The sequence below is a fragment of the Sardina pilchardus genome, chromosome 9, assembly GCF_963854185.1.
Source record: "Sardina pilchardus chromosome 9, fSarPil1.1, whole genome shotgun sequence".
NCBI classification, from domain to species: domain Eukaryota; kingdom Metazoa; phylum Chordata; class Actinopteri; order Clupeiformes; family Clupeidae; genus Sardina; species Sardina pilchardus.
This window is the reverse complement of record NC_085002.1, coordinates 1,750,014-1,777,679: the sequence shown is the minus strand read 5'-3', so window position 1 is coordinate 1,777,679 and position 27,666 is coordinate 1,750,014. Positions and strand designations below refer to the sequence as shown.

General features: G+C 41.6%; 1 protein-coding gene across 1 annotated transcript; it reads right to left on the bottom strand.

Moving 5' to 3' along the window:
- Window positions 1–5,566: 5,566 nt before the first annotated feature.
- Window positions 5,567–26,125, bottom strand: LOC134092399 (major histocompatibility complex class I-related gene protein-like). Its single transcript, XM_062545236.1, has 8 exons — window positions 25,992–26,125; window positions 20,756–21,013; window positions 19,486–19,764; window positions 8,971–9,246; window positions 8,511–8,603; window positions 8,398–8,415; window positions 7,295–7,328; window positions 5,567–7,208 (listed from the first exon to the last, which is right to left on the bottom strand). Exons 1-8 carry the CDS (start codon window positions 26,050–26,052, stop codon window positions 7,196–7,198), a joined length of 1,032 nt encoding a protein of 343 aa, XP_062401220.1. The 5' UTR covers window positions 26,053–26,125; the 3' UTR covers window positions 5,567–7,195.
- Window positions 26,126–27,666: the final 1,541 nt, after the last annotated feature.

Here is a 27,666-nt window from a genome sequence, read left to right as displayed (position 1 = left end):
TGAATGAATCATGTATCATCAATGATTAAAAGTACCTTAAAATACAAGGGGCATTAGTAAGGAACCCCCTATGCCTATGCTAAATTCCGATAGAGGTGGGCACATTTTTGTTTCTAAAGGCCAGTTATTAAGTGGATCCATTATACTATGCATCCTGATAAAGTTCCCTTGGTCCCTTGACTTAAAATAGCCCCACCCTTGGCTATGGCTTTACTTCAGTTAGCCTAATAGCTGGTTTGATTTGCAGATCAAATGAGAGATGATGAAATGAAAAGAACAGCATGCCAATCTGTAGGTATGATGAAGGGTATGTGACGATGTTGGGTTATTTCAATTAGTTTAATTCCATAATTAATGTCAACTAACAGAAACTGAGTTAAACTAACTAAACATTTTGAGTAAGAATAGCTGGATTTTACAGTGTGGGTTTCATCAGGTCCCTCTCCACAGGTGGGTTAATCAAGCACCATGCAGTCTGCATCCATCATTTTGTACATTGAGGTATATGATCTCACATTTATTTATATACAATGTTTCTTACTATATATTATCTCATATAATGTAGGACATATTTCAATATACTTAACAATATATTCAAGTGTGGATGAGAGCAGCTTGTGTATGTGTAACGGGTGCAAGCTGGTTAGCTATGCTGTAGAACGTTAGTAAACCTCATTCCCCGACACTTCAAGAGCGCTGCTGGCATGAAAGCTAGTAGCCTGGGCTTTTAGCTGGATTGTTAGCGCGCTCGACTCCCCATCCGAGGTGCTGCTGTCTCGCGGGTTCGAGTCCGGGCGTTTGCAGGGCTGGACCGCGGTGGTTCCACACAACGCAGGTTACATATGCACGTTGTGTACCCACCCGTACCACTGTTGATAATAGGCTCTTAAAATAACATATACTGTAAACAACACGCCGTGGATTTCTGGCCTGGTTTCTCTTGGTCAGTGGCGTAATGGTCTTTAGAAGGTATATGATGGTGATGTTTGGATCATGTGCCAGACCACACACCTCTGCTACATACACCCCTGGGCACAAGGTACCTACACTCCTCTGCTACATACACCCCTGGGCACAAGATACGTACACACCTCTGCTACATACACCCCTGGGCGCAAGGTACCTACACACCTCTGCTACATACACCCCTGGGCACAAGATACGTACACACCTCTGCTACATACACCCCTGGGCGCAAGGTACCTACACACCTCTGCTACATACACCCCTGGGCGCAAGGTACCTACACACCTCTGCTACATACGCCCCTGGGCGCAAGGTACCTACACACCTCTGTTACATACACCCCTGGGCACAAGATACGGACACACCTCTGCTACATACACCCCTGGGCACAAGGTACGTACACACCTCTGTTACATACACCCCTGGGCACAAGATACGTACACACCTCTGCTACATACACCCCTGGGCACAAGGTTAAATAGAAGTGGAGTGTATGGTGCCGCCTGTGTAAGATAAGAATGAGCTTTGTGTAACCAGGTTGAAATTGTATTTTTATTTTCAAGGTTGAAATCCCACCAAAACCATTCAACAGAGTGTATTTTTCCTCGTATTATCATTTATTCATGTATTTTCATTTTGGGACTTTTATTTTGAAAGTCAGCTACGTTCCTTTTGTTGATTTTACCGTTCTCTCGTCAGTTGCTGTTAAACTTGACCGAGAGAGGTACGTACTAAAATGGTTCGAGTGAAAATAAGATTATTTCATAAAATAATGGACTTACTGATAGGAAATTTCCTTCATTAGAAAGTAGCAGTGTATCTGTGTGGATTACTGTCCATGTTTTCCAGCTGGGGGGTAATTTTGAGACTTTGGGGGAGAACGAGCTAGCTACGAAGTTTTCATTCAGTGTGTACGATGCCGCCATTTCATCCTCGTGTGTATTAGCCTACATGATTAAGTTGGTTTTCTTTTGTGTTAGGCATTGTATGGATGACGATGTGCTCTGCTCCTTCTATGTTTCATTATACACAGGTATGTGCTAATAAGGTGTACTGTAGTCCCATGTTATTTGTATATTCATTCAGTAAGTCAGTTGCTGTTAAACTTGACCGAGAGAGGCATTGTATGGATGACGATGTGCTCTGCTCCTTCTATGTTTCATTATACACAGCCTACGCAGAATAAATCTGTCAATGGTCCATGAGTGTCCCGTGTCCAGCTCCACATTGTGCACAACACATCGCAGAGTAGTTGAGGCAGCGCAGGGCCATGCTACACCCGTTACATTTGCATCGGGTGCACAATAGAGCCCTATCTGTTCAACCAATAACATTATCATCTGTATCTGTATTTGGTATGATATGAAGCCAAAAGAAGTAGACGTGATTTATCCCAGAAATCATGTAGATATTGTCATTTTGTCACTTAATATCATTGGGAATGCATTTGTTGAGACTATTGTACCTGTTGGCTATAGCCTGGGTGTTCCTGTGCTGCCTTGCGCGTGATTTGATTCATGCTGCTGAGGCAGTCTGGAAACTACCGCCCTAATGTTTGCCTAGATAGAGGATCACAGAACAGGGAGGAAAGCATGAAGATGATGAGCTATGCAGACGCATTTGATAGACATCCGTGGCGTCCAATGAACGGATCTGGGCATTTTTTCAAAATGAACGTTTGGTTGCCAGACCACGTCTCATTTGAGAAGTGGTAGGCGCTAGTCAGGCTACCTGTTGTTGGCTACTGGTTTCATCAAATATGCCGGTGTTATACGGTAACTGGCTTCCCGTGTCAACTTGCTTCCTTGATGACGTTCCACGATTGATGACGTTTCTTCGACAGATGTGGCACCTTGATTTGTCAACTTTCTGATATAAACGGGAGACGAACGAATACAAATATGCATGACATCTTTAAATGTCAAAATTGGTTGTAGTAGGCTACGTGCACTGGATCATGAATATGCCATCGAAAAATTAATACCTAAATAAAGTAATTATAACTCCACGTGGGAGTCGAACCAGCAATAAACAAGGCTGCAAGATTGGCAGGCTGTTGTTCATCTATTCACGCCACAAACGCTCTTGGATGAATCGTGACGTTTAGGGTAATTGACTTATACCAAGTATATCATGATTGTAGCAAGTAACACGCCTGATCATGTTATCTTGCTACCGAGTTATCTTGCTACCGTTGCCCAAGCCATTAACCCAAGCCATTTATCCTTTTAAGTAGAGAAATGAAGTAGGCTATTGTAAAACATCTACCAAATCCACGTTTACATGTCAGCAACGTTATCGTTAATACCCTATAAGCCTACGTGTTCACTGAGTTTTGACTATCCTTGTGCGTAAATGTTGCGTAAAATATGGAGACGTTAGACTTCTTCTGCCCATTGCATTTCAATGTCCGTGTTTCATGAACTGCATTCTTAAAAGGATAGTCTAGGCTGGACAAAAGGATACAAAATTAGACAACATATTTTTATTTTAGCCTATTTATTTGCTGGCGTTCATGTGTCTCTGCTACAGACAGGTAGAGGTGGCCATAGCCTAAGTTACTGAAACGTTTGTAAAACTTAACCATGATAACCAACTTAGAAGGCCTACGAAATGGCTTGGGCAACGGTAGCAAGATAACTCGGTAGCAAGATAACATGATCAGGCGTGTTAACTTGCTACAATCATAATATAAATGGAGGAATTCAAGTGCCCTACACGTCACAGCTAATCTACAGATGGTTCGTGGCGTGACTAGATGAGTGGTAGACTGACAATTTTGCCGCCTAGTTTGTTGCTGGTTCGAATCTCACGTGGAGTTATGACTTTATTTAGGTAATAATTTTTCGATGGCATATTCATGATCCAGTGCACGTAGCCTACTACAACCAACTTTGACATTTAAAGATGTCATGCATATTTGTATTCGTTCGTCTCCCGTTTATATCAGAAAGTTGACAAATCAAGGTGCCACATCTGTCGAAGAAACGTCATCAATCGTGGAACGTCATCAAGGAAGCAAGTTGACACGGGAAGCCAGTTACCGTATAACACCGGCATGTGAATCCTGGGCAGCTCAAAGTGCTATGTAGTTCATAAGTTTCAATTCAATTTCAATTTCAATTTCAATTTAATGTCGCTTATAGAGCGCCAATACATTACACATGTCTCAAGGCGCTTTACAGAGTGTTAGACATTCAAAGAGAGCCCATGAGTAACAGGGGCAAGGAAAAACTCCCTAGAATTGGAGATACATATAGGAAGAAACCTCAGACAGACCCACGACTCAAGGGCCCAACCCTTCTGCCTTGGGTCAGTTACAGTACAGTCATTTGTAGTTTGAAAGTTACAATGACAATGGAAGTTCAAATAGTCCAGTGTAGGGAATAAATTGTCCATTAGTAATCCATTAGTTATTTCTGAAGGTGATGGGTCGCTGGGATCCGAGGGCCAAAGATTCGGGCAGGGAACCACAGCAGGCGATGTTAGGGCAGTCATAGGGATGGCGAAGGCAATGGCGATGGTAGGGCAGTCAGAGGGATGTGACTTCAGGTGTGATGAGGGACAGGCACAGAGATGGTTGATGGCTGGTAATGGTTTACCTCACAGGTGAGGTATAGGGGAAAGGGAAGAGAAATAGAGTGTGTTAGTATTACTGTAAGTCATATTAAGTATTAATAAGTATATCAATGGTGATATAAATGGTTATACTATAGAGGGTTTACAAAACGCTTTTACACACCTCTTTTGTGGGGACAGGTGCGTAGGAATAGGTTACCCAGTTAAACCCGAAGAGGCATCCCGCACATCGTCCACCACGCATGCAAACATCCACCCACCCACCACGCACGCAACATCCACCCACCCACAATGCCCCCCCCAATGCCCCCCCCCCCCCCCAGGCGAACCCACACACCACCCCTGAACCGCGCGTCGGAGCAGCATGGCTGAGCATAAGTGCCTTGTTAGCTCACCTGGTTAACACTAACAGCACTACTCTGTATCCGTATGTACTACTACTCTATAGTACATACCAAAGATTCTAGAACAGAGCAAGATGGATCAGTTGCGTCAAAAGAATGAAGTACACGACAGGGCGCCATTTTGGTAAGCTCAGCAACATTTCAGACACAGTTCCAATCATATAAACCCACCTCAACAGCTGTTTTTGCCGTTGCCAGCTGTTTTTTGTTTTGTTTTGTTACTCGGTAATGATCTGGCCGTGTGAAAGGCACGATTTATTACTTTTCGGCTTACCAAAATGGCGCCCATGAAGCGTTAGAATGTACTTCAACATATCCAACGTATTCTCCGGCCAGTGATCCATCTTGCTCTGTTCTAGAATCTTTGGTACATACGGTATGGTTACCGGTTCAAATCCCAGTTGAAGGCCTGATTGAAGGCCCAATTAGAAATTGACACACAAAACTCATCCGGACAACTCCCACTCTAACCAGGACTGAAAACTGAGATCTGATAAAAACTAGGCCAATGAGCTCAATGAGATGCTACGGCAAGGGGGAGCCAGGACGACATATCAGGGGGTTCTCACCAACCCCAAACTAAAAATACTATAGTAAAGTAAATAAATAAAAAGAAGCTGTGTGTATAGTTTAGTTTATTGTTTATAGTTTATAGTATATCGTTATAGTATATCGTTATATATATTATATATATAAATCATGAACATACATACAAAAAAATATCCCAGTCAGGGCTCAAGGGATATCGTAATAAATCATGAACATACATACAAAAAAATATCCCAGGCTCAGGCTCAAGGGCTCAACATACATTCATACAATAGTTTATAGTTTATAGTATATCGTAATAAATCATGAACATACATACAAAAAAATATCCCAGGCTCAGGCTCAAGGGCTCAACATACATTCATACAAAAAAATATCCCAGGCTCAGGCTCAAGGGCTCAACATACATTCATACAAAAAAATATCCCAGTCAGGGCTCAAGGCTCAAGGGCTCATACATTCATACAGTACACAATACAATACAATAATGCTGAAAATTTGGCCAATGCCAATGCAATCCAAAAAAAAATATTGAGACAAAGTGCAGGCCCCAGGAGGCCTCAGGACTCAAGGTCTCAGGGCTAGTACAAATCAGTACATTCATACATACATACAGTACACAGTTCATAATAAATGCTGAAATTTTGGCTGTCCCCTGGCTGTGCAGGCCGCCTGGGGTTATGGTTAGGCTTAGGGGTAGGGGAAGTGTGCGGGAGTGTGTGTGCAGGCTGTGTGGGGTTATGGTTAGGCTTAGGGGTAGGGGAAGTGTGCGGGAGTGTGTGTGCAGGCTGTGTGGGGTTATGGTTAGGCTTGGGGTTAGGGGAAATATGCTGGAGTGTGTGTGCAGGCTGTGTGGGGTTATGGTTAGGCTTAGGGGTAGGGGAAATGTGCTGGAGTGTGTGTGCAGGCTGTGTGGGGTTATGGTTAGGCTTAGGGGTAGGGGAAATGTGCTGGAGTGTGTGTGCAGGCTCTCTGGGGTTATGGTTAGGCATAGGGGTAGGGGAAGTGTGCGGGAGTGTGTGTGTGCGTTTGCAGGCTGTCTGGGGTTATGGTTAGGCTTAGGGGTAGGGGAAATGTGCTGGAGTGTGTGTGCAGGCTCTCTGGGGTTATGGTTAGGCTTAGGGGTAGGGGAAGTGTGCGGGAGTGTGTGTGTGTGTGTGCGTGTGCAGGCTGTCTGGGGTTATGGTTAGGCTTAGGGGTAGGGGAAATGTGCTGACGAGGCATTTGGCTACACTAAGAGAGTCATAGTTACTCCCGCCGATTGTGTGTGCAGGCTGTGTGGGGTTATGGTTAGGCTTAGGGGTAGGGGAAATGTGCTGGAGTATGTGTGCAGGCTGTGTGGGGTTATGGTTAGGCTTAGAGGTAGGGGAAGTGTGCTGGAGTGTGTCTGCTGGCTGTCTGGGGTTATGGTTAGGCTTAGGGGTAGGGGAAGTGTGCTGGAGTGTGTGTGCAGGCTCTCTGGGGTTATGGTTAGGCTTGGGGTTAGGGGAAATATGCTGGAGTGTGTGTGCAGGCTGTCTGGGGTTATGGTTAGGCATAGGGGTAGGGGAAGTGTGCAGGAGTGTGTGTGTGCATGTGCAGGCTCTCTGGAGTTATGGTTAGGCTTAGGGGCAGGGGAAGTGTGCTGGAGTGTGTGTGTCTGCTTTCTGCTGTCCACAGTGAGTACACAGTAGTTATTGCTGAAAGTTGCTGACACTTCAGCGTAGTATCCTGGAAATTGCATAGGATAAATTTGAATAAGTTAGTACACCTAATCAACCTAACCATATCTAATTGTGTTGGAGTGTGAACCATACCTCAGACTGGAGTTATCCGAGTGTGAATCAGACTCTGTGAGAATGTTAAAACAAATATTAAATACAAACACAGATACATAATCACAACCTAAGAGATTGCATATTGTTTTTGTTTCATTTAATACATTTTGTTTGCCTTCTCATCAAATAAACAAGATAAATAAACAAGATATTGGCTAAATATATTGTAGCGGGTTCAGTGACTGTGTGCTTGGTACCCAGAAAACTGTGCTGTTGTAGTGTCTATACAAGGTATAAAACACTTTTAATAAGGAACCATACATTTTTTCTGCATTGTAATGGTTCTATATGGAACCCTTTGAAGTTTGTTCCCAGAATGCCACAGCCCCAGACAGTCCACATATTCTTAAATAGATCACATATCAATCTTTACTGAAATTTAAACTTAAAATAAAACACAAACTAAGTGACTGTGACACTAAAGGTTTTATACTGTTGTTGTCATGTTGTCATGTCTGTTGTTGTAGTTATTTGTTGATGCCATAAACCATAAAGTAGATGACCAACCACAACAGCTTAATCCTGTGCATTGCCTACACGTGTTGGTTGTTCTGGAGGCAGGAACAGATGTGAACAAATGTAGTTGTACAGTATTGACATGTGGATATAAACTTGCTTTTTACAGCTATAGTCCAGTTTCTACTAGCCTAGAAATCTAGACGCCCCTAGTGGCAGCAAATATATGTGGGTCTGGCTTGTCAGGCAGGCACTGTATAATGCAGCCTTCATACAACATCGGATATTTGGAAATTTTGACTTGAATGCAAAATTGGGTCGGATTCTTTGCTCAGAGACTTCTGCAGAAGTCTTGTGCCCCAATGGTACCTGACTTGATGTCACTATCATATTCTCCGAGCTCCTTTTTTCTTAGAGTGTTTTTATGCCACATGTAAAGCATACACCTCTTGTTGTGTGTTACGTGATTGTGGCTACCCTTGGGTTTCTCTGTATTGATGTCTGTGTCCTCGACCTTCTCAATAAACCATGACCTTCAGCTTGAGCATGAGTTTGCTGATGGTTACAATATAATAACTGAGTTATTTGTATATGTAAACAGGATTATAACTGCAAGAAGTACTCACGCTCTGTCTTCTTGTAGCCTGTAAAGTACAACAGATGTTTTATTAAGCTGATGCATCAAGGGTGAAAAGTTTTACCTTAAAACAATGAAAAACATGAAAGAAGTTACACTCACCTTTCTTCTTCATGATCACAAAAATCACACCAATCGCACCAATCACAAGAAGAGCAACAGCAACACAGCCAATAAGGATGGCAAGGGTATTGCCTACAGGAAATATGTTTCTGTTTAGTGGAATCTTGTGTGCCCTGTTATCTGACCAAAACTAGCAGCAAAGTATCACAAAATCAAATCAAACAATAGACATTCCAAACAGTGTGTAGAGAAAAATACAGGGATATCACCAAAACATTTGCACATGTCAATCAATACACTAAGAATCATTAATGTTCACTATACATTGAAAAACAGTTAAGATCAGCAAAAGCACAATAGTGATGGGTCTGGTTTATTAAATAACAGAGAGTGTTACAGCAGTTATTTATATTTTATTTTAGGCTTAGGGAGGTTCTACTACTGTAATACCAAACTAATGTAACATGGCAGTGGTCCATATCGACAATGTGTGTCTTACCCTCCTCCTCAGGCAGGGTCATGACGATGGGCTCTCTACTGATGTGTGCCACCTCACAGGTGTACTGGCTCTTCCTCCTCTCCTCAGGTGACATGGTGAGCACAACTCTCTTCTGGAAGGTTCCATCAGGATTGGGCAGCGTATCCCCCACATCCACGTCCTCCTGCATCTCCTCTCCATCTCTCTTCCAGGTGATCATCACTGCCTCAGGGTAGAAACCTGTAGCATGGCACACCGCTGAGGAGTCCTTCTGGAACAGAGAGACCTCTGGGGGGACTGAAAAAAATTGTTTCATAAAGATAGATCAACAATGGGAATCAATTACTGAATGCATGCAAGTAAAACAGCAGGTGGGCTTAACTTATGACATATTTTTTATTGTCTCTCAAGATCATCTAAAAACAACTTGCAAAAAAAAATGCAAGCAGAATTTGAAAGTTTCAGGTGTTGCATTATGTATGCATTTACACACAGAATCCCATTGTGATTAATTAACAAATTAAGGCCTACACACACGGCCAGCAACACGATATGGATTTAATCCAGGCGACTGGCAAAATTGAATAGAATCTATTGAAGCGAGTGGGGAAATACACTTGGCAAGTGGAACGAAAGAGCAACCATTCCTGTCGCATTGCTCTAATCGGCCCCTTTCTATTTTTCAGGGCGATTTTGATACGGTATAATAGAAAACAGCGACGTGGTCAGTGTATGTCTCTCGCGTCGCCAGTAGTGTGTGTAGCGAAGCGATTAACAGAATTCACAATGCTGGCTGTGTGTGACAGCCTTTACTTGCAAAAAGATGTGAAAAACGTGACTTGGAATCACAAAATGAGTTGCCAATGACAGCGGTAGCAGCAGTCATTATTCAGAAATACTAGAATTCTGAGTGTTAGGAAGGTCCATTTATGTCAGTGGAACTCACTGTACCATTCTGAAGAGTCATGCAAGAAAATAATTCATAACTCATTAACCCCTTCAGACCCGCATTTTTTCTGTTGGGCAAAAAAAATAATATTCAGCTGAATCTTACTCCTATCCAATGTAGAAATAAACGTGAAAAAAAAAAATGGAAAAATGATTTCTTTCTAAGATTTTTTTGAATGTCCATTAGAGTGGACATCTCGACTAAACGGGTGTAAAATGACATGATAACTTAGGGGAAAAGCACTATGTTTTTAACATAGTAGTCTTGAACCAAATAATCCCACATGACTTATACATTTAGAACTGAATGTTTTCATGTGTCTAAATGTTTTTATATGGTGTTTTTATATGGTTATAATGTTTTGACATTTTCACATTAAGTCGAAAAATGTATGATTGTGTTTAAACTCTTATGCATATGCCCCATTTTTTGCCCGGCATTGCACATCATCTACTTAGGAGGGCATTGCTCCTACATGCTTTGGCCTATCAAATGACCTCTTTGGAAAGCTGAGACCCTGTACTTTCTTAGCAAACAATGAGGATAGCTGTGTGTGTGTGTGTGTGTGTGTGTGTGTGTGTGTGTGTGTGTGTGTGTGTGTGTGTGTGTGTGTGTGTGTGTGTGTGTGGTTCTGTATCTGTCTGTGTGTGTGTGTGTGTTTATGTGTGGTTGTGTGTGTGTGTGTGTTTATGTGTGGTTCTGTATCTGTCTGTGTGTGTGTGTGTGTGGTTCTGTATCTGTGTGTGTGTGTGTGTGTGTGTGTGTGTGTGTGTGTACATGTGTGTGCATGTATCTCTAGTGTGTGTGTGTGTATATGCGTGTGTGTGTGTGTGTGTGTAGTGTACAGTCGCTACTGTACATGTACACTACATGGTCCCCCGTTAACCAAATTGCACCAATCTTGGCATACATTCAGAGGGTGTCATAATGATCATACACTTTTCATTCAATTTCATGCAGTTTGGAACCTGTCAAACAAAGATACCTGCGATTACAATGCCTCATTTTTGGGATGGTTTAACATGACCCATTAAGACCAACACTCAAAAAAATATGGTCCTCCTACATCCTATGGTTCTCAAGATATTCACAGAAAACCGTGTCGGCGACGGATCAAAACAAAAAAACTATGGTTCTATGCTATCCTTGTGGGCAGCATGTAACCGGCCTACATGCCCACCAAGTTTTGTGCACCCTGGTCTTTCAGTGTCCCAGGAATCCTTGACAAAAAATTACTCATAAGAAAACAACTAGGTCCAACATCTCCAAGCACCTGATGTCCATTGCAATGGACATTAAACTTTTTCTAAAAATCCTGTACTACACTGTTATGAAATATATTCAAATTTACTTCATATATCATCACTTAAGGGGATATTCCGCCATTTTTGGAAATAAGCTAATTTTCCACCTTCCCTCGAGCAAAACAATCAATATTTACCTTGTTCCCGTTCATCCAGTCATTCTGTGAGTCTGGCGATACAACTTTTAGCTTCAGCCTAGCATAGATCATTGAACCAGATTAGACCGTTAGCTTCTCGCCTGCTAGCATCATGCTTACAAGTGACTAAGATTTCTGGTAATTTTCCCAGACTCACAGAATGGCTGGATGAACGGGAACAAGGTAAATATCGATTGTTTTGCTTGAGGGAAGGTGGAAAATTAGCTTATTTCCAAAAATGGCGGAATATCCCTTTAACATGGTTAAAATTATAATGAGTCCAAAATTATTAGGCTAGCATACACATAAATTCCAATTTATGAGGGTTAAAACACGCTTACGCCTCCTCCTGTCAAGCTTTAGTGTCATGCTTGTCTTGTCTGATGTCTGAAGTGCTCTCAGATCAAGTTACAGGTCAAAACTGCATTCTGATTGGATCATCAGTATCTAATCAGTAACACATAATTTTTCAAATGACAGATTTTTTATTGGTTTAGACCCAAGTAAACATCATGTCCATTGCAATGGACGTGTATGGCCTTTTTCTAGCCTGACCAGCCAGACCCACATCAAGATGTAGGGTCTGGGAACTCACTGTAGGCAGGGCTCAATCGGAGGGGTGGGATAAACAGTTGTCTTTCAAATTCCCTCTCCGCAATAGGATAACGCTAAACAAATCATCTTCTTGTTTTCAAGAAGCAGGACCCGTAACCTACCCTCTCCATGCAATATAATAGGATAACGCTAAACAAATCATCTTCTTGTTGTCAAATAGCATGATGCGTTACCGTCGCAACTTCTGGTCGCATGTCAGTCACCATTATGTTAAGCCATAGCCTGATTACCATCGACTTTCAAAGGCTCTGCAAGACTTTAGTCTGACCAAGAGCCTGTGCTAACACGGTTTCTCCAAGCACTGGTTGACCCGCCTCCTTTAAGTGCCTCGATTTGCTACTGGTCGATGTCAGAAAGCGGTTTGCCGAGTTTAAACCAATAACAACACTCTTTCCTCTGCCTTGAACACGCCTCTACCCAGAGCCGTTGGAGCTGCTCAAAGTTGATTGGTTCTCGGGCAGTTCCGCAGATTTCGGGAACTCAGAAATCCTTCCCGATTAGCAGTTGACCAGACCAGAGACAGCAAAAGCTGAAGGTGTTACGTCACTGGGAGGGCGTGCCAGGCTAGTTAAGCCCGCCCACCAACTCTATACACGCTGTGATTGGTCCGGTCATTCTTCCATTCCTCAGCTCCCTAGCTCTATGGGTCGTTCCTAGACTGCCCCAGCAGCCAAATTAGATTTGCTGCCGCTAGGGGTGCCTAGATTTCTAGGCTAGCCTTTTTCAGTAAGTCCTTACTACTAGAGAAGGTGTGCCCACATTTTTACCCATCAAGGGCCTGTGCTTGTCTTTGCACTGTGTTTACAGTACATGAAATGCATCCATTTAGCTGTTTCAAGGAGTAGAAATATAATGACACGATCAAAATCTTTGAAGAAAAGCATATGGAGCACTTCTATGTTTTGGAATAAAGCTAATCTGCATCAATATGAATGAATAAAGAACACTATGGGACAAATTGACACATTCTTCAGAACAATCATTTTTTTTCTCCAGGAATGGAGACATGCTTAAATGGAAACCATATTTTTAAAACTTGAGCAACACTTAATGTGCTTCCATTAAATTGAAGTTGAACACATGTTAAGAAATAATAAAATAAATATTCATACAATATAAATACACATAAGTAATAATGAAAATATTGATAAAAATAGATTTGATTGAGCAATAACAATTGGACCATTCAGATTAGCTACTAGCTTCAGACCTGCCTGCAGGTGTAGCCTAAGCATTCGGAGTAACATCAGGTGACTAACAAGAGAGAATTTCCCCTGTGTAATCATTTGGCCTAGCCTGGCAAGCCAAACTACACAGAAATGTATAGTCTGGGGTCGGACCATTCACAGAGTTGAAGCCTGTGGGTGGGATGAACAGTTGTCTTTCAAACTCCCTCTGCACGTAATAGGCCAGCATTTGTTTTTTTTTAAGTATATTTTTTTGGCCATTTTATGCCTTTATTGACAGTGACAGTGGAGATAGACAGGAAGTGAATGGGAGAGAGAGCGGGGGTGGGATCCGGAAAGGACCACGGGGCGGGAATCGAACCCGGGTCGCCGGCGTGCGGTGCAGGTGCCCCAGCCAGTTGCGCCACAGCTGGGGCCAGGCCAGCATTTGTGACCAATCGTAGCCGGTCGGCAAAACGGCAAATACATCCTTCTTTAAAACAAATGATTTGAGTGCTTCTTTCTGCTCAAACTTCAAAGAAAAGCCCAAGTCTAACTCTTCCAAAGCCGATTCAAACGAGCGCGCCTAGTTAGCCTCATCCATCTTTTGTTTTTCTCTATGGTTGTGCGATACGGTCTCAAACCCAACTCGTCGAACGAGGATGCATGGTCCAGCCCCCTGGCTTCTTATCGGAAGCCGAAGGTGAGCTAAGGCGGGCTCAAGGACTCCGTACACAGATAGAGCGTTCTGATTGGCTAGGCTGAACTCGAGCCTAGCGCAGGCTTGGCCTCAACGGTGCGACCCTAGACCATCCCGCTAGGCAAAAACATTTTTGGCCGCTAGGGTGCGTCTAGATTTCTAGGCTACATTTGGCCTACTATTACTTCGTAAAGGTAGGAGCAGGCTTCACTCAAGACTTATAAAGTTTTTTACCAAAGTGACCAAAGTATAAACTATCATTGAAAAACAAGAAACGCCGTTTCGGGGTTCTGCCTTCCTCAGTGTGTATGTTACAATAGTGGACAGGAGTCTTGAAGAGGAATAATGCAGGATTGGCGATTTCATCTCTGGTTTCGGTTTCGTTTTCGCTCGTTTTATGCTTGCATATTTCTCTGCAGAGCTTTAGCGTGTATATTTATACATATATAGGCTATATATAAATATATAAATTGCAAGCGTGGTTCTTATTGTTCCTTTCGCGTCTCTGACTTCCAGATGTAAACAGCAGACGATCGTTTATCAGAAAGTTGCAAGGTTGTAATTAGCGGATAGGGACACTAGGGGCGGGAGGAAATGTGACTGTTTTCGATAAAACTGGTCAGTCAAGCAAAACAACGATTTCTAAGCGATTTTATGACTATGAAAAAGTTGCATAGGGTCTCTTTAACACTAGAAGCGCCAAGCGCTGGTCATTTGACCGCTGACGCGTATTACTAGAAGCGCCGTGTAGGTTTGACCTAGATATACTTTTATAAATTTCAGGACCCTACGTTCACAACTTTTCCTAAATACGCGTGTGTCACCCAGAATTTTTACATGATCAAAAGCACACCGGTACAAGAGCTATTTTGCGCTCACTTATGTGACAACACTATGTTGTGTCGCGTTCGGCCATGTTTGTCCAGGCTGCAGGCAAGGGTTTCCTGTCAGTCGGGCATGATGAGAATAATATTTTACCATAAAACATATAGTTTATATATGTGCAATATGTATTATAGGTTATATGTGATTTATTTTAATAACTATTTTTCATTTACATGGCATAGTCTATGGAGGCGATTTACAGTGGTAAAATGCGAGTTTGTTTTGAAAAAGTTGCGACATTGTTCTATTAGGCAGGCCTACATGTGTAAACAATATTTTCAGCTGAAATTCGCAGTAGCCTATTTATGTACGTAGGGCGCGTATGCCTACGTACATTCATAGTTGTATATCTTATCTTCTATTTGTAGGCTATCTTTTAAAGCTCAGACTAATCCATAATCATTTTCTTACATATTTGCTGGACTGACTGAGTTACGTCGCGTCAAACACCTATCCTGTTTCTTGAAGTTTACAAAATGTTAAGTGGCGCAGCGTTAACTCCCTTGACTGTTACGCAGGAGGCCCGGCTTCACAACTCGGCACGAGCGAAATCTTGTAGCTCATATTGACTGAATTCACTGACCGTTTTTCAATGTCGATGAACAATTAATTTTTGTTAATGGTTTTTAATAACAAACTATCTGAAATAAACGGATGAATCACAATACTGTTCACCATTAACAAAAAATAATTTCGCCGGCCAATAATTTTCTAAGCCAAATTGAGCCGCCATCTGACAAACTTTGGCTAAGCCAGTTAGACTTTTTGCATCTAAAAATAATTATATCATAGAGACACACGCGAAAAATAAATGATAGCCTATAAACGATTCACACTGGATACACACCACAGCAGTATTGTGCTCGTTGCTACGATAGGCTACACAGGACTCAGTTGCATGTTCTGTAGACATGAAGTGGCAACTAAAGCCATTATCAAACAAGAAAACATTGGCGGCTGCAGCAGCGTTTAGGTTTTGGCTGAGCCAGCTAGCCAGCCACTAACTTCATCAGCCAGCCGTTATTCTCAAAGCAAATGGCTTCGGGGTCTATACATAACACACTATCCATTGCAAACATAGCCTATTTGAAACCGATCATTCCCCCTCCCCCATACACGTCTAAAGCCTACCTTACACTGACAAGATTTGGGAAAGATTCTTGAAAGATTGTAGTCTTTTAACTAATGCCCCTCATTCAGACTTTACTCAAAAGACTACGGTCTTTCAAGAATCTTTCCCAAATCTTGCCAGTGTAAGGTAGGCTTAACCAGTTCACGGAGTGGGGGGAGATTGTTTTGCTACGTGTGGACATGATCTTAGGCTACAGACATCACTGCGGCATTGACAACTGCCTCCCCACCCCCACCCCTCTCTCTGCCCCCTGCATAGGCTGTATGCTGGTTGTTTGTTGTTTACATGCAATTCGTGGAAGAATGCGCAATCATGTTTCATCGCATATATGCGCGTTTCAGAAATGTGTTCGAATTCGCCAGCGTGCGTGTAGTTGTGTGAATAGAAAAGAATAGAATAGAATATACTTTATTGATGCCTTGCTCAAAAGGACTTCTGCCATAGGTATATAAAGCTTTATCTATGACTTCTGCCATACATAGGTCGGGGATCAAACCAGCAACTCTTGGACGCAGGGGCTGAAGCTCTAACCAGTGGGCTACAGCTCTGTCTCCCCAAGTCGTTAAAATGTGTGTCTCAATGCTGAATCACGAATTCACAGAAGTTAGCTTAAATTGTAGAAACAATAGGCCTATAGCTTTTTTTCAGCAGACATCAAAACAGAGCCTACACATTCGCAAAATGGAGAATATCTTTCACTCATCATTTTTGATTAGCCTGCTCGCGCCTATGCCTGCTCAACATAGCTCTCTCTATCTCCCTCCCTCCGAGGTAGCTAGACCCTACAAGATGCTTCTCCCTAAATTAATGAAAATTAGAAAGTAGCCACGGTAGCCTGTAAAATGCGGCATTGAAATCCTGGCTACTGTGTAATTGAAACCAGGCTAGGTTAGGCTCTTTGTTCCAGGTCCGATCATTTTCGGCGGCGCGACCATAGCCTATAGGCTACCTATTAAAGGGACACTTCACCGATTAGCATTAAGCTTTGTATCTTTAGAAAACCAGTCATGTTTTTGAATGGCCGTGCAACATTCCCTCAATTTGCCTTGAGACGGGAGAAATACGGTTTTCAATGTTGGACTTCCTGCTTTCAATGATGTAAAAATCGTCATTTTACATCATTGAAAACAGGAAGTCCTATATCTTTGTCGAGTAGATGAAACTACAAACACTTTCCTCATTTTTCCAAGAGGGGGCGCTAGCGGTGGGACTTCACTTGCAGAAACTAAAATATATAGCCGCCATCTTTTTTGGAAGCTGTAGGCTCCCGGTCTGTGGAGAAAGCTGATAAGTAACTACGATTTAATATTAAATACTAATTCATTGAATGCTGATATTGAAACTGATATGGCAAATGGGAATTCTGAAGATCTGGTATGTGAATTTGATGCACGAGATGACCTGTACGAGCTGTAATACAGCACAGAACATCAAGGCCTCCATCAAGGCCTGCAGCAAGCCTGGACGTCGATTAGGATCATTGGCTGTCGATTAGCCTTTGCCTGGGCTAGCTCCGGCTAGCTCAAACTAGAATGGACTAGCTCTCACAAGGTCAGTTATCCTAATGTTATTCACAAGTTATTGCACAAATAGTATTAGCGATACTAATACTTGTTAAAGGTCGGGTATTCTAGCATATGCTGTCAATTTGCGGGACATTTGACATGGAAATATGTTAATTAACGTTTTGGGTTTTTTCGCGATTTTTTCGCTAATTCCTTTTGAATAGAGATGCACCGATATGGAATTTTAGGGCCGATAACGATAACCGATATTTATCGGCTTGTTGTGGCCGATACCGATACGATAACCGATATTACTGTTGGAGAAAAAATATGCAAAAATAAATTCAAAATTCAAAAATAAAATAAATTCAAAATTCAAAAACGAAAATGAACATTTAATGCATAATTCAATTGCAGTAATTGTATACCACCAATGACTGACATACTGTAACTGATAATAGTCCTCAGTGGTACAGCAGTCAACAGCAGCAATAGCCTGGGCCTATGCGTGGCTCCTTTAAGTGAACATGACGTCATTGAGGTGCGAGTGAGTGAGTGGCAAGGGACAGTGCATGAATCGCTCTCATATGGAGTAAACACTCAACGCAGATATATGGCTAGAAGCTGTGAAAAATCTAGCGACCAAATCAGAGTTTCGTGGGAAACTTATGTATAGTTTTAGCAGTGGTTAATTAAATAAAGCTGCAACTCCTCGGACTAATTGATTCCCAATGTGCCACCTCCAGCGGAACCGCAAAAAAAGACGGCCAAATTAGCGGAGTGCTGTCCAGTGAAAGTACCTTCTGTTGCGCACAACCTGCAGTGCTGCAGCGGTAATATTACAAAAACCAACCGAACGAACTGCAAATATAACACTTAGAACTATATCTACGGATTTGTTCCACCAAAAACTTTGTTTGTCTCCCCGACTAGCGCGGCAGTACGTGCAGACATAACACACCAGCAAAACAATTCACTTCTGAGTAGGCTGAGCTTCGCTCTCTGCTGGGTTAAAATGAAGATCGTTCAGGAGAGGATTTTGGGCTGCATCTAAACGCAGATCTTGTTAGAATGGTGAAATATATCCACACAGCTGGCATTATTTTCAGGAAGAAGTAGCCAACCAAGCTCAAGTAGCATGCAGCCAGACGGGCCTTATGTAGTTGGGAAATTAGGGCTTTAAAAAATATCGGCGCAAATTATCGGCCGAAATTCTGTTATCGGACCGATAATAATATTTTAAAAATGTCACTTATCGGCCAATAATATATCGGCCGCCGATATATCGTGCATCCCTACTTTTGACACGGTCTGACAAATGTATGACCAAACGATTTGATTCGTGCACGAAGCGCCATGTGTAAGTAACAGCCTCCCAGTCTAAGGACTCAGCGGTCTTTTGACCGCCTCGCCGCGCTTTAAGTAGTTCACACCAGCACGGCGCTTCTAGTAGGTCATCAAAGCGGTCAAATGACCGGGGCGCGGCGCTTCTAGGTATAAGTGGGTCAGAACGGCGCGGCGCTTCTAGTGTTAAATACCCACACCCATTACAGCTCATTCCCCCATCATCCAATAATAGCAAAAATGACAATAATTCTTCATCATAATTTAACAATTATGTGATTAGGCCAATGTAACCTGCGTTGTGTGGAACCACCGCGGTCCAGCCCTGCTTGGCCAATATTCGGGCTTGGAAATTGTAAACCGTTCTACAAGAGGGGGGGACCGCGAGAACCGCCTCCTTCAGCGCAAGGCTTGGTACATCTTCAATCTTAACACCTGTATTCCCAATGGAATGTTGCATTTTTTGTGTATAGCTTTTAATTGGTTTAATGTGTTGGCCTGATCACATTATTGTTAAATTATGATGAATAATTATTGTCATTTTGCTACTATTGGATGATAGGGGAATGAGCTGTAATGGGTGTGGGTATTTAAGACTCCTGTCCACTATTGCTAGATAGTGAATTGTGGCTGTGGCTGGTAGATGGTGAACTGCAACCAGTTTTTCAGTCCATAGAACGTTGAGACAAATTGAACAGAGCGCAGGCCAAAATAAAAAATGATGGCGGGTCAAATTGGACAGCCCTGTACTAGAGCTATTCAGCCTGTGTGTGTGCGTGTGTTGTCGGTGCTGCTGTACCTGTCCTCTCCAGAGTGCTGCTCCCATATTCAAGATATTTCTTCAACCAATCAACACACTCCCTGAGGAAATAGTTCTTCCTGTACTCAAAAGAACCTTTTGACTTGTCCCACTCATGTTTGGTTGGGACTGCCTGCATGACATGCCAAATCCATCTTGTGTTCTCCAGGTCTAGTGTGAGGAAGTCCTCTCCATCATAACCAAAACTTTCATGACCATCAGTGGCTCCAGTTTTATCATCCCACTGACAGCCATAACTCTTCTGAAAAACATGCACTCCTAAGAGACACACAGATGAACAAGACAAATTAAAAGTGTACCATAAAAATAGATCCTGCTAATTGCCTGGCTTTCAATCTATTTATTCCTGTAACCTACAGCAGATAAATATTACATATACTGTATATAGTGGTGTCATTTGTAGGAAATAATTTGTTTCGCATTTCTATACTGTTAATTTCCATCCATTCAGAATCGATTTCAGGCGTGGACTCTGTTTAAGTTTGAAAGGATTGGGCCTGATTTCACCCAATTGCGAACGTTTGGTCGTGACAACTATAGAGACTACAACGGGCATATGCTTGACGTCATCGTTAACACTCGCCTCCCCCCATCCCCCCCATTCACTGATTGCTCAGAATGGAATGCATCCTGAGAAATCAAGACCAATAGGATCAGACCCAGACAATGCTGTAGGGAAATGAAAATTGAGCGGAAGATTAGGGAGGGCTATGCCAGGCTACTACAATCCCAAACTACTTGAAATATTCTGTTCACAGTTCACAAATGTTTACCATTTCTCTGATCCAAGTTTGTGCCTGCACAACTGAATTTTTAAAGCATCTAAAAGGATTTTAATCACAGAGTACCTTAACTGAGAGAAATGTAAAGTAATTTAATTGCCATTAAAGATAGAATGTTGGTCCTTTGGTTTGAATGTTCATCTTAGGTTTCTCCCAGAAATGTTTTATTGGGTTCAAATCTGGTAATAATGTCATCATACACTTATCTACTGTAGACCCACTGTTTGCTGATTGATTGTCCCTAAAAAGTGGCTTAGCAAACAGGGTTCCAGATGACTGAAGAACACTCGGGTGGAGCCAGGCAAGTGACATGTTATTCTTGAGTGACAAAAAAAAAATCACTGCGGTACAGTGATTATTCTGCTACATTTTGCTACCCCGTTCTCCCCTGCTACATGTAATAACAAAATTATGGTAGGGAGTGAATTCTGCTAGTAGGCAAAGAGACAAAGAGAGAATGAACCTACCTTCAGTCTGATTAAAGCGATTCCCTAAAATGTTGAAGTTCTCCCTGAAGATATGATCATACATCCGAGACAGCTGCGTCTCTGAATCCCAGTACTGCTGACCCAGTTCTTTCATCCATGTCTGCCTGGGAACATGTTCCTTCATTTTGCTGTCATAGTAACTAATTTCCACACCATCCAAGTTCCCAACACTTACAAACTCTGGAAAGTTTGTAATTCCTGATGTAGCTGTGTAGAAGTACTGCAGGCTGTGGGTTACTGAAAAACACAGATGAATGAAACAGAGCACTGTAAATCAGGTGAAATTGCAAGCTGACAGACAAGGAATGCCTGAGCCTCTGTCGCAGAATGAATGAGAGGTGTTTGCCTATTTATAATGTGGCGGACCCTCGCGTGAACGCGCAAACAAAGTGGAAGTGTGTAGGGCGAGGGCCAAGGGGCATGTTTCGGAAAAGGCTGATGTGTTCCTCTGCCTTACTGGTTTCTACAGGTGGCAGTAGTGTCTTTTTACATCTGATATAAACTTTTAAAATGAGTTTTGTAAAATCCGTTTATGGTAAAGTCTAATGAAATTAATTTGATTACAGAAAATATTAAGTTATTAAGAATATTCACACTTTTACTTATTGATAACTTTTACTTATTAATAACTTATTTTGCTTATTGATAACAAAAAAAACATAGAAAGAAATTTAAATTCATTTATTGGAATAAATATAGTTTTTAAAATGAGTCATATGGACAATAATACTGAACGACTTTTTACAGGGTAAAGTGCATAAAGAAATAACAAATATTACCTGTTGTGATATTTACCTAAGTATGACATTTGAATGTGTTTACCAGCTCAATCATTAATTCTTATAAAACATTAATATGACAAATTAGGTTAAACTACACTTTTTTTTTGTTTGTATTTGAGCATGACTCGCCTCAACTAAAAGTATAGTGACAGTATTTGGACAGCAGGGGGTGTTAGTCCTACTTCAAAACATACAGTATGAAGTCATTTTCAAGGAAAACAGAGCATCACTAAATGGGAGGCAGACCGAGCTACCACAGGTTAGTAAACAAAACTGAAACTGTGTGCCTTATGCGTTTGTGCAATAATTATGGTACTTCCAAGCTGTTTAAAGTCTCATTGCATCTCTTCACCTAAAACACAATTACTGTAATTCATTCTTACAAAGTTACAGTTATGTTTTTGTTAGTATGAAAATACTTTGTTGTTGTTATTATAGTATATTATACTATTATAGTTTTCAAGCTTCATTTTTAACTATTATTTTTTAATGAATAGCCTAATGTAGTTATTTTATATTGTATGTGGATTTTGACAAAAGCATCTGCCGAATAGTACCATTGAATAAACAAATAAAATAAAGACTTACTGTCAGTAGATAAGGGAAGACAACTGGACAAAGTGCAAGTTTAACAACATGGTTTAACTGAGTATGTAGATATATTTGATCTTAGTCTCCCATACTATATATAAAAATCAGTATGGTTTGTTTGTGTGTGTGTGTGTGTGTGTGTGTGTGTGTGTGTGTGTGTGTGTGTGTGTGTGTGTGTGTGTGTGTGTGTGTGTGTGTGTGTGTGTGTGTGTGTGTGTGTGTGTGCACGCGCGCCCTTACAAAATAAAAATACATTTCTTCATATATGACTTGACATGTATATTTCAATATATTGTGAAATGTATAATAATATATTATATTGATCTATGGTAGTTTTTTGCAATATACAGTATATGGGGAAATATTGTAATTATTGCTGGTTATATACAGTATATTGGATAGATATTGACAGACTATTTCATATATTGTTAAGTATATTGAAATATGTCCCTCTTTGTATAAGATTATATGTTGTAAGAGGGATTGTATATATGTAAATATATAGGCCTACTGTATGAGATCATATACCTCAGTTCAATGTAGAAGATATAGATTGAATTGCATTGAGCTCAATGAGAATGAAACCAGCTAATAGAGAATGGGAATGTGACGTTGCGGACATCTCGCGGTTGCGCCGCGGTGGCGTCTGGGATACATAGGTGAGGCCACTTGTACGCTGCTGCCAATGCTGTATCATTGTAAACATTGTAAAACATGGCTAACTCGCTGTTTCTAACACTGATTTTCACACATCATGGGACGAACCTGTTGTGTTGTTGGATGTAACGTCCGTGCCTACGATCGTCAGGTAAAAAAAATCAACAACGGAGTGTTTTTGTATTACTTTCAGGGTCTCACGTCCACTCTCCAGACGGTCTGTCATAGGGATCCATGTTACCGATCAAAGACATCTTTTCTATATAACGTTTCCTTGCGTCCGGCAGGAGCTTGTCTCTGTATGGTCCATTACTACTTCTACTACTAGTTTTTAGCATAGTAGCCTAAATGTTTACATCTAGTGTTACTGTTTTGGCTATACCATAGGTTTCTTGTTTATAATTCGCGCCGCGGCCTCACCTAATGGAGGAAAATGCCCCTTTTGTCCCAGAATGCATTGCGCCGCTGACTTCCGTTCCCATTCTCTATAGGCTAACTGAAATAAAAACCATGCCAATCTCTTGGTATGGTCAAGGGTATAGTGTTGATGTGGGGTTATTTTAAGGGGACTTTATCAGGGTGCATAGTGTCCTGGATCCATGAAATAACTGGCCTTTATGACAATGATTTTATATTGTCAACTTTAGCATGTGTTCCAATACTTTTGGAGGGCACTGTACAAAAGTTTAGCAATGTGTTATTATTTAATATATTAAAATGACATCAGTTGCAGTATTTTCCCATATACTGAAATGTATTGGAAAATATAACTATTCAATTCCATATCTGGGAATATATTGCCTAATATTACATGATATTTTACAATATATACAGCAATACATTTTTGTTACTTAAGGGTATGTGTGTGTGTGTGTTTGTCTAACAGGCACTGGAAGAGACAGTGTTAAAGAAAGAGAGATAGAAAAAAAAGTAAGACATAAAGGAGTGCCCATGAAAACATATCCACTCTCTTGCAATCGACTTCCTCCAACCACGATATTGTGTAACTTTGTAGTTTTGACATACTGTAGCTAAAAACCTTGAGAGTAAATTGTCATATTGACACAACATAAACTCTTGACATAAACAATGGCATCATGACTTGTCATTTTGATTACACTGACAGTTTCATCGGCATAAATACTTGTTTTGCTATTGAAGTGCCCTTGAGCAAGGCACCTAACTCCTCACTGATCTCCGAGTGCCGCTGTTGAGTAGGCAGCTCACTGCTCCGGGTTAGTGTGTGCTTCACCTCACTGTGTGTTCACTTTGTGTTGTGTGTGTTCACTAATTCACGGATGGGGATAAATGCAAAAACCGAATTTCCCTCACAGGATATACTTATATATAAACTAAGCATTTTGAGCAAGATACATACTTTTGCAGATAATCCACCACGAGGTGCAGTTTGCACTAATTATTTTGAGAAATGCACTCACTGTTCGTACAAATGTTAATGATAAAGAAAGAGAAATGTGCCAAGCTACTGAGAAAAAACCGTAAGGTGTCCATACACCAGACAGAAGCAAGTGCTTGCAGAGCATTGAAATGCTACATAAAGTGAAGGTTACATGCTGTAATCTACAAGCTATATACCACCCCCAACCCCCCCCCCCGCAAAAAAAAAAAAAAAGAGGAAGACAAGGCAATAATACAGGCTATAGCCCAATGCACTTCTAATCATGTAAGAATATGTAGATTACTTTATGGGCTGCTTATACTATTAATGTAAACGGCTTTTATTCTTATTCCATTGCAACTTTAAACAGGTCTAAGGAGTTTGTTGTTTTCATGTAGCCCTGGCAACTAGCCGGCCTGACTAATATGCACTTGAAATGAAACCTACTGATACGGTTCGGGAGAAGAGATATAATCCCGCCCACACTGGAAATTGATTGGTTGACTTACCGAAACATGCCAATCAGGATGCTTCATGAGACACACACGCACACTATCACACACATGAACAGTCTCTCGCTCTGCCTCTCTGTTGTGTGCGTGCTACACAGATGCTGTGCGTGGTTTTGAGCACAGACTGTGTCGTGTGTGCGCGATCTTGCCCGCTCGCTCTAGATTCCGGGAGATTTTAAGTAATTTGCGGGCATCAGTGAGTCGCTATTAATATGCGGGAGACTCCCGGAACTTCCGGGAGACTTGGGATGTCTGATGACCTAGTTAGGAGAAATAGGAATTCTCAATAGTGTAAGTGCACTACACTACGTACCCAGATAGCAGACTTTCTTGGAAAACTTTGGCATACATTTGACGATTTTTGGCTTATAGTTTTGTATGTCTGAATTATGGCATATTTCTAGTCATTTGTAGCGTTAGATTACTAGCGGAACAGCATCTAATGACGCATGGCCTAAGGGCTGTTTGGTGTGTTTATGGACAACCAGACTAGCGGGACAGTGTGTATACAAGTGAGTTTGCGTATACTGGCTATCCAAAAGACCGTGAACTTTGGAACTTCCTATTCAGACAAGATCTAGCCTAGCCTCCAATTCGATTAACCATAGTTTTAGGCTAGCCTACTATGATTTTGAGGTAACAATAATAACCATGGTTTATCACCACTGTAGATGATAAAAACGCATCTGAGGATCAAACTCACAACCTTTGGATTATGAATGACACAGTAGGCTACCAACTGCATTTTCACATTTTCAACATGACTTTATGCAACTCTAGTTTTTAAGTCAACTCAATAACATGTGGGCTGAATTTAAAAAAGATAAGGTCCTAACTACAGCAGTTTGGGGTTATGGGTGTTACCTTCTTATTGTTAGTTCTCATAACTCTCTATGTCTTAGAACAACTTTTCTCAGTGGTCCCTGGGTCTGGTCCTTTGGTGGTGTCACAAAGTTAGGCACTCAACGTTCACTTGCATTTTGAGCCTATTGTGTTTAACAGCGTAACAACCTATTTTTTACAGTATGGTAACAACCTAGTTAATGCGATCAGGTTACTTGCTTTCAGTCTGTTCTTGACAGGCTTACTATTGCTATTATTATTATTATTAGTAGTAGTAGTAGTATTACTACTATTATTCTTATGTTTATTGTTATTGTAATTTTTAACTAGGTCTGGACTGTATTGTGTTGTAGCCTATGTTGCTTTAGACAAAAGCGTCTGTCAAATAGGGAGCATAGCCTAACATAAAATAAACAAATATAAAAACTTACCAGCGGTAGTAGGGAAGAGGAGACAGCTGAACAAAACGGCAAATGTAGGAACACATCCCATGTTTAACTAAATGTCAGCCTATTATATCCGTAGAGTATCCCATCTAGGGTCTTGCCGTCTTCCTCGTCCCATGCCAATCTTTAAAGAAAACGGAAATACATAACAGCTAGTTGAATATCCAACCCCGCCCATATCACTTGCGCATGTGCTCATTAACATTTGTTTTTTAGGGCCCGAGCACCGAGGTGCGGCCTCTGTAGTGGCTGCACCATAGGTGCAAGGCCCTATTGTTTTTGCTCAGATTATTATTATTATTATTATTATTCTATCCTCCTCTTAGCCCATGCGGCCTTTTTTCACCAACTTGGCATGCTCCAAAACTCTTGTAATTTGGCAGCTACATGTGGAATTACGGTCGCTACTCAGAGACAGAGCTCTGTCTCCTTTTGCACTGCACTAAAATTGGAGAGACGCATATTCAGGAAGAGCTATGTACTCTCTCCCCACTTCCTGTCACCAAACGGCTCTGACTTCCTGTTTTTAAACACCAGCTTAGTGTGTGTGTGTGTGTGTGTGTGTGTGTGTGTGTGTGTGTGTGTGTTTGTGTGTGTGTGTGTGTGTGTGTGTGTATGAGTGAATGAATGTGTGTGAGAGATGGTGTTTGTGCGTATGTTATAAGAGAACTGAGATAACCTGACCGAATGTTTCTTCAGCTTCTGTTTGCTGATGCTAAGCTTATTACTAAGCACAGACACACACAGACACAGACACACACACACACACACACACACACACACACACACACTGTTACGACCCCCTGTGCCCTCTTCAGGCCTGGCATGGCCAATACACACACACGGCCATCTTGGCTCAACTGATTGGTTAATGGTATACACCTGGGTTAATGGGTTGGGCTATATACAGGGTTGTTTCTGTCTCCCTCACTCTCTTGATCTGGGTCACATCTGGGTTAGGCACATTTAAAGACACATTGATTTCTCTCCAACACACACCTTATCTCTAGCTTTACCCTTTTACTCATATTTTGCAACACTAGACTTTTACTGACGCTTACATTGCACCCACACACTTACATACATTATAATTTATCCCCTAGACATCTTAGAACTGTAGTAACTTCATATTTCTAATTATTATTAAATAAATATATTTTGGTTGACCAAACCACTGTTGGCCGCCTTCCTCTTTATGTACGGTCTCGAGCCGGCCGTAACATAAATTGGGGGCTCGTCCGGGAGAACAAATAAATTGTAACATTTGGACCTTTGTGTTACTCACAAAAATCCAGGTGAGGCGCTCTCTTGATTAATTCAATTAGCCTATTCGCAGACTCCGGCTAGCAAGAGCGCTCCAGCTAGGTTGCTTGCAGCCTCTCCATCGGGGTACTGTTTGTTTCTTTCTTATTAGGTTATTAGGGGGTAATCCAGGTCGGGAGTCACGCATTCCTGTCGGGGGCACGCTTCGCGCAGTCAATTCATTGTACTGTGACGAGTTCATGCGTTATCCAGTCGCCCCGAGGCCAGCAGGCCCTCGAAGACTAGCCAGGTGAGTTCTGTTTAATTATCGGATACGGCAAAATAGCAGCAAGTCACTGGATTCACCTGGATTTATGTGGAGTACCTTGTGCAGTGTGCGTTAATTTGGGTAGGTGAA

What these genes read in the sequence shown, in the direction of transcription:
- LOC134092399 (XM_062545236.1), bottom strand. Translation starts at nt 26,052, where the DNA reads ATGGGATGTGTTCCTACATTTGCCGTTTTGTTCAGCTGTCTCCTCTTC. An exon ending in CCTCTTCCCTACTACCGCTG is followed by an intron (nt 21,014 to 25,991) that starts GTAAGTTTTTAT and finishes TGTGTTTTTCAG; the next exon opens with TAACCCACAGCCTGCAGTAC. An exon ending in GACCCTGCCTGAGGAGGAGG is followed by an intron (nt 8,604 to 8,970) that starts GTAAGACACACA and finishes TATTTCCTGTAG; the next exon opens with GCAATACCCTTGCCATCCTT.